The sequence below is a fragment of the Quercus suber genome, unplaced genomic scaffold (genome assembly GCF_002906115.3).
Source record: "Quercus suber isolate HL8 unplaced genomic scaffold, Cork oak 2.0 scaffold_231, whole genome shotgun sequence".
Classification (NCBI taxonomy): domain Eukaryota; kingdom Viridiplantae; phylum Streptophyta; class Magnoliopsida; order Fagales; family Fagaceae; genus Quercus; species Quercus suber.
Genome location: NW_027069688.1, coordinates 108,999 through 116,596, shown reverse-complemented (window position 1 = coordinate 116,596; position 7,598 = coordinate 108,999). Strand labels below are relative to the sequence as shown.

At 34.3% G+C, this 7,598-nt stretch overlaps 1 protein-coding gene across 1 annotated transcript; it reads left to right on the top strand.

The window, feature by feature from the left end:
• Nucleotides 1-476: 476 nt before the first annotated feature.
• Nucleotides 477-7,387, top strand: LOC112006678 (serine--tRNA ligase). Its single transcript, XM_024038981.2, has 9 exons — nt 477-828; nt 922-992; nt 2,744-2,905; nt 2,988-3,093; nt 3,985-4,178; nt 4,469-4,572; nt 4,649-4,832; nt 5,177-5,356; nt 6,056-7,387. The coding sequence occupies exons 1-9, from the start codon at nt 696-698 to the stop codon at nt 6,263-6,265; spliced, it is 1,344 nt and encodes a 447-aa protein (XP_023894749.1). The 5' UTR covers nt 477-695; the 3' UTR covers nt 6,266-7,387.
• The last annotated feature ends 211 nt before the right edge of the window (nt 7,388-7,598 follow it).

The window sequence follows — 7,598 nt, the reverse complement described above, 5'->3', positions numbered from 1 at the left end:
CCATATATTACAATTGCAAGAAAATCATACTATTTGTCGTCAAAAGCCTTGTAACATAATTGATTCCTTCAAATGTTTTTAACACGTTCGTGGTTAAATCTCTCCCTCTCGCATATCGAATTATAAACATAATAAATTAGAAAAAAAAAATACTATTTGTCACAAAATTTATAATCATTCATATTTATTTCTTTAAAATATTACATCACTTTGTTTTCAACGTAAAATCCCCATAACAAATGGGAAATCCAAGAGAAATTATACATACATACACATATATATATATATATATATAATTAGTGTTTGATGCACAAATTTTAAAATCGCAAAATCTTGTTCACAATTTAATTGAAATCATGTATTGCACACACTCCACAAATTACATGGCCCACACACTCCGGTTACAGATAGGTGTGTAATAATCATCTCTCTCTCTCTCTCTCTCTCTCTCTCTCTCTCTCTTAGAAGCCCTCTCCCAGGCAGGGGTAGGCTCACCCTACATCCCAAACAGCAACTAATCTTTTCTTATTTTGTCTTTTCACAACCTTAAAATAGGCTTAGGGTTTTTGAAGAAGATAATAAAAAGCAAAACCTCAAAGGCTTTTCTCCTACCTTCGCTTTATTCCATTTCTTCTTCTTCTTCACCTCACAGTTTCAGTTTGCAGACAAAAAACGCAGAGAATAATAGATTCAAAATGCTGGACATCAATCTCTTCAGAGTAGAGAAAGGTGGCAACCCCGAACTCATTCGCGAATCCCAACGCCGTCGTTTCGCCAACGTCGAACTCGTCGACGAAGTCATCGCCATCGACAAACAATGGCGCCAACGTAAATATCTCTCTCTCTCTCTCTTTACCAAATATTTGGTTTGGATCTATCTCTGTTTTTTGAATATGGGTTTTGGTTTTTTTTGGGTTGTAGTTCAATTCGATCTGGAGAATCTTCGCAAGGACTTCAACAAGATCAACAGGCAAGTCGCTCAGCTTCGAATTGTGAGTCTTTTCATATTCTTTCTTTCGTTTCGGGTTTTTGGATCCTACTTTTTATTTATTTATTTATTTATATATTAGGATCCACTTCATTTCTTGCTTTAAGATGTTTGTAATTTTCACAAATCTAAAAAAAAAAAAAAAAAAAAAAAAAAAAAAGCTTACCGATTGTGTAAACAAATGTGATCTGTTTTCAAATCTTAGTAGACTGATGATTACTGATTTCAAATTCAAATGACATGGCACCATGTGTGTCTTATTGATTCCTTATTAAAAATACTAAATTTCATTTTGAAGTAATTTGATTCCTCCCTGTTACATAAACAAATGAAGAGAATGCTTATGCGAGGTCGAGCTGTATACGGTGTCATGTCATTTCAAATCTTAGTACTCAGATGATAAGTAAGTTCCTCATGAGGTCTCCAGTTCAAGTCCTGGGGTTACTCGTTGCGTGATTCTTGCATGTGGGGTCGTATTATTCGGACTTTACTTGACATTGGTAGATACACAAAGTGATTAAAAGGAAAAAAAAATAAACCATGATTCATTAATAGAAATGAAATTGAATTTCACTGTGAAAAGGTCTGATCCCTCCTTGATTCATAAACAAATGTATAGGATCCTAATATGAGGTATATATGATGTCATGTTTTTTAAAATCTTAATGCCCTCTAAGGGATTACAACTGATCATTGTACACCTTTATATTGATAAAGTTAAAAGCTTCACCATGGAAAAAAAAAAAAAAAAAAATCTTATCTAAACACAAATGGTGAGGATCTTGATAAAGGTTTCCTGGAAAATATTTCAACAGAAACATCCTTGTTTGTGATTATATTAGAGCAACAAAAAAAAATATATGCTGTACATTTAGTATGGCTTCATGCTTTTGTTGGTGAAAAGTTGAAAACTTTTAGGGTATATGATTAGATATGTTGAGAAAGTGTGTAACATACTGTACCTGAAATTTATCGTGTCCAATTATGACATTTAGGAAAAAAATAATTAGGGGTGTAGAATAACTGTTATGATAGTAGTGGAGCCTCTAAAAGTTTTTCAGAGAAAAAATTTCCTAAAATTTTTTCCTATGTAGTTTAGCTTCTGTCCTGTTCTAGTGGGAACAAGACAGGTTTGGTCGTGGCACATGCTTCACTTGGGGCCTCAGGGTGCAAGTAGGTGGGATCCAAGGGACACATGCCAGTATCAATGCAGGTCCAACAATGGAAAAGATTTCCTGTATAAGCTAAACAGGAACTTGAGTTTTATTTGTGTAGATTCTTTAGAAAGCAGAAACATTTGGTGAAAATACTGGTGGTTCTAATTGTTAATTACATTCTTTTCAAAGTTTTTAGATTTCTTTAGTTTTGGAAAAGAAATAAGTTGTTTGAAGATGTGTTTCATTGAATAGACTTCAGAGTGGAGTCTCTAGTTTTAAACCATTATTTTCTTGCTGTATATTGAAGCAATAGAAAAATTAAGTATTTGGCAGGTGTACGCATGCAAGTAAGCTGATGTATTTGGAATTATAGAAAACACCATTCTTCTGTATAAGAGTCTTGAGCTCCAGAATTTGGGATTTGAATTGGATTAATTCTGTGTGGGCAATTGCTGTTTGACTTAAAATTTGTTAGTATTTCAGTCTATTACTTCTGAATATATTGTTCTTGTTGGATTTTTTTTTTTTTTTTTTTTGTAATTGATTCTTGGGTTCGTCTGGTATGGAACTGAATTTCATAATTTGTTTGTAAAAAAAGGCAGGTGAAGATGCCACTGAGATGATAAAGAATACAGAGGAGAATAAGAAGTCAGCAGCGGAGAAAGATGCTGAAGTTCGGGAAGTTTTACAGCAATTGAATTCAAAATTGCTATTAATTGGAAATCTTGTTCATGATTCAGTTCCTGTTGATAATGACGAGGTATTGGAGTTGGCAAATTTCATTTCCTTTTTATTGTATTTAATGCTTATTCTGAATTGCAAATTTGTAACATGTATTGCAGGCAAACAATAAGGTGGTCCGATCATGGGGTGAGAAACGATTGGAGCCAAAACTAAAGAATCATGTTGATCTTGTTGAGCTCCTTGGGATTGCAGATTTGAAGAAAGGTATTTAGGAAACTACTTTCATTCAAAGCTCGAAAGCAAGATGGTTTTCTTATATTGAACTTGTTGTGGTGTATTTAATATTTTATGACTTGATTGGAGCATTATTCTGGTTTATTGTTTCTCTTGTATGCGCTGAATTAATATGTCAGCTTACAGTTAGTGTACCTCTTTCAATTCATGAGTTGCATTTTTAATTCTGTGGATTTATTCTAAATCTATATTGATTCACCTGATTACAACTTTTTCTGGGCCCTATCTGGTTGCAGAAATCTAAATTGTTGATCAAATGTAACTGCAAAATGCATTTGCATCATGACTTTTTTTGAAAAATCAAACCACATCTCTGTTCACTTCTCTACAAGAAAAAACTAAATAAGTAGAAAAGCACCTATATCTAGGTTGAAGTGTCTGGAGTTATTCGTTCTAGCTTGATCAGCTCTGAGGTTTTATTATCTGTACTAATTATACTTGTTAGGCTTCCGGAATATGGTCACTAAAATTATGAATCGGTAATTGGACAACAGTTTAATATATTCTTGTTCAATTCAACCTGAGCCAGGGTTTGTTCTTAGTATAGTGGGTTAGTTGCTTCAACTCACTCATTGCACTTTAACCCATGTATTGTGGTCAACTTACTGAGTTTGTGTAATTCATACTCAGTGAGAAAAAAAAAATAAACGTGTGAATCATATTCCTTGGCCATTCTGAGTTATACTCAGTATCTTAACACATTCTTTTGTCCTTTCATTTCTACTTCCTGTATTTATTACTCCTTTGTAGACCAATTGCTAGGCTTTGTATCACTAAAAAAATCTCAATAGATTTATACTGTGCTACTCTAGATGATGTTAATTTGGTTTAATTACTTATCCCAATATGTGTGAACTTTAGGTGCAGATATAGCTGGAGGCAGAGGTTTCTATTTGAAAGGAGATGGTGTGCGTCTTAATCAAGCTCTTATTAACTTTGGTCTTGATTTTTTGGAGAAAAGGGGATATACATTATTGCAAACTCCATTCTTCATGAGAAAAGAGGTCATGGCAAAGTGTGCTCAATTAGCACAGTTTGATGAAGAGCTTTACAAGGTAAAATATTCCCTTATCTTTCTTTATTTGACCTTTTAATTTCTTGCATTTTTGCTTCTCTTCTTCCTCTGTTCTTGTTTTAACTTTTGTGAGTTACCTCTCATGTACCTTTTATGCACTCATTTTTTATACTATTAATTATCAGAAAAAGAAAACAAAAGAAAATGGGGGAGAAAGTGTGGGAGCCTGGGAGGGTCTGACATCATAGAAACTGAATGCTTCATTCACTTTATTTTCCTACATCATATGTAAAGGTATATGAGCTAACTGAAGTAGTTGTCATTTAATAGGTCACAGGTGAGGGAGATGACAAATATCTGATTGCTACAGCTGAACAGCCACTTTGTGCGTATCATCTGGAAGATTGGATCCACCCTTCTGAGCTACCAATAAGGTTGTAATATCTTCTTGAAGCTTGTTCCTACGACTAGAAAGGTGGCCTTTTGCTCATAAATATTCAATTTTTCCAGATATGCTGGATATTCCTCTTGCTTCCGTAAAGAGGCTGGTGCACATGGTCGAGATACCCTGGGAATATTCAGAGTTCATCAGTTTGAGAAAGTGGAGCAGTTTTGTATCACCAGCCCTGATAATAATGAATCTTGGGACATGCATGAGGAAATGATCAAAAACTCTGAGGATTTCTACAAGATGGTGTGTTGAATTTTCCATTAATCTTTTTTCCTTCCCTTATGTTTGAAGACTCTGTTAAGTAGCATATTCACGAGTTGGTTAGTTTTGTTAACGCCACATGATATGGATGATCCAAGAACAAGTTTTGATGGTCAATGTCTATCTTTTTCCAAGTTAAGAGATACAGATATGTTTGTTTTTGGTATGAACATTTGTGTACAAGTCAAGACATAGTGGTATACTTTTGTGTATGGGTTGACTCTTTCCTTCTCTGTGCTTCATGTTGGAGAAACGTGAGGTAATATATATGAATTCCTCTGACTGCTTTTCTCTCTATGAATCTGATTTAATTTTTCATGTTTCAGCTAAACCTCCCCTATCAAGTTGTTTCTATCGTTTCTGGTGCTCTGAATGATGCCGCTTCAAAGAAGTATGATTTGGAGGCATGGTTTCCTGCATCTCAGGCTTACAGAGAGCTGGTGTCATGTTCAAACTGTACAGACTATCAGGCAAGAAGAATGGAAACCCGATATGGACAGAAAAAGGTAGATCATGCAAACTCTTTTATCACCTCCCATTTATTTGTGTATACTGAGCTGGAATCCTCTATCAACAGCAATATTGAGTATATTTTCAAGAAACAAGGTTAGAAACAACCAAATTTATTGGAAAATTTTTGAATTAAAACTTGGTGAAAGTTACTCATCCTAAAAAAAAACTTGGAGAAATTTCAATGCTGTTATATATTTGTCTGCAAGTCCAAGTAATTTAAATTCGTCACCCACTAGATATTGATGAATTTTCCTTTATAAGGCTATACTCTATCCTAAGTTTTAATTTTAATAATGGCTAAGAAGCAAAGGTTTATAGTGCTTTGGACTTTTTGGGATGATCCAAAATGAGGATTGTCCAAATAACAGAAAAATAAATATTTCTAATAGGCCCTTTATGGTTTCAAACATGTCAAACAGAAACAGCAAGGAATGTTTGCTGTTATAAATTGTATCATCATGCCTTGTTGATCAGTCTCGCTAGGAAAGTGAATGCCTATCTTACAGAAAGCCAACCTTTATTGTGAGGATGATAAAAAATGGTTTTAGGTTTATATGGGCAAGTGAACCTACCTTGCACATTTCTGATATCATGATTTTAGCATTGACTGCATTCAACTTCGTAAGTTCTTATGTTATATGACTTTTTCAAATTTATGATTGTTTGCCCGCTGTTTTTTTGCGCCGTTGCAGAGCAATGAGCAGACAAAGAAATATGTACACTTGTTGAACTCTACTCTCACAGCAACAGAGAGGACCATGTGCTGCATTCTTGAGAACTACCAGAGGGAGGATGGTGTCGAGATACCAGAAGCTTTACGAGAATTTATGGGTGGAAAGACCTTCCTACCTTTCAAGATCAGACCAGCCCCTGAAGCCAAAGGGAAGAAACCGAAGGCCTAGTTTTATTATTATAATAAGCTTTGACTGAGTATTAGCTGGGAAGTAATTAACATTTCTATGTTTTTTTATGAAGGGTGTCGGGGATGGGTGGGAACAACAGAAAACAAATTGTTCTGATGCATTGTTGAGAAATTGGAAAACCTAATTTTATGATCTGTTTAAATTCGATTTTGCAAGATCATTCTTACCTAAATATCATATTGAACTATATAGTAGATTGATTTAATGAGGGCATTGTTACATGTTCACCATTGGCTGTCACCTTCATCGAAATTATTATTGTCACTTTTTTTTTATAGAAATCAAAGTAATGATTGATGATGTGTAAGTTTGTAGTGGTCGGGTTCTTGTGTTGATATGTCAACAGGATGAGTGCAACTATTCTTTGTGTTTTCAAGTAATATCAATGGGAAGATATGCTTGGAAGCTTGCAACTTTTACCAAATGGGACCCTGTTTAATGGATTTGTTGGGAGTACTAGGTTGTGTATGTGACTGTTTATGAAAGCAAAGAGAGATTAATTTGATATTCCTGTTGCTTCGATTTAAACTAATATTCCCACTTGATGAGGCTACACCGAGCTGATTGAATTTGATAATGAGCTATGTGTACGGACGTGGCACAAGTCAAATGTCCCATGTAAAAGTGATCAAATCTAGTATTTAGTCTCATCACTTATGCAGCCTTTAATCACAATCCCGGCTTCTGAAATTTACATTTTCTTCTTTTGCAGGACACGCAAGTCCATTCAATCCAATCAAGCTGTACCAAAATTCACTCCAATTATGAAACTGTTTGAAAAGAGGAACTTGGTGTGGAAACTTGGGCTTAAATTATTCAGCAAACGTTTGTAATGAGAAGTCCAATCTTCTTTAATCAACTTCCCAAAGCACAATGTTTTTAGATTAATTCCTAGCTAGTAATCTATCTAGCCGACTATTGAAAGTTGGACTTTATACACTAAGAGTCCACGACAAGGAATTTTTTTGCCTTCTAGAAATCAAATCTAATCAAGAACCCTGTTATTATTTTTTATGTTGTATTTTGACAAGTTTGTTCCATAGTCAAAGAAGGATGTAGCATTGCTCATTTTATTCAAAGTATTGCCCCAATTCAAGGACATGAATATCTTTGTTGTCCACAATTAAATATTGATAATATCATTAGCATAAGGGATTTTCTGCCACATACCTTCATGTTTTTATTGAATTCTCTGCAGTTCATTTCTTTGTTTATGCACACTGCAACCTATAATCTATATTTTTATTGTTGAACTTCAATATCCTATGGCTTTTGTTTTTGTTTTTTCGTTTCCTGACTGGTTTATAACCTA

Coding starts and splice junctions, on each gene's coding strand:
- LOC112006678 (XM_024038981.2), top strand. CDS start 696: ATGCTGGACATCAATCTCTTCAGAGTAGAGAAAGGTGGCAACCCCGAA. Junction 3,094..3,984: donor GATTGCAGATTTGAAGAAAG/GTATTTAGGAAA, acceptor TGTGAACTTTAG/GTGCAGATATAGCTGGAGGC. Junction 4,833..5,176: donor CTGAGGATTTCTACAAGATG/GTGTGTTGAATT, acceptor TTCATGTTTCAG/CTAAACCTCCCCTATCAAGT.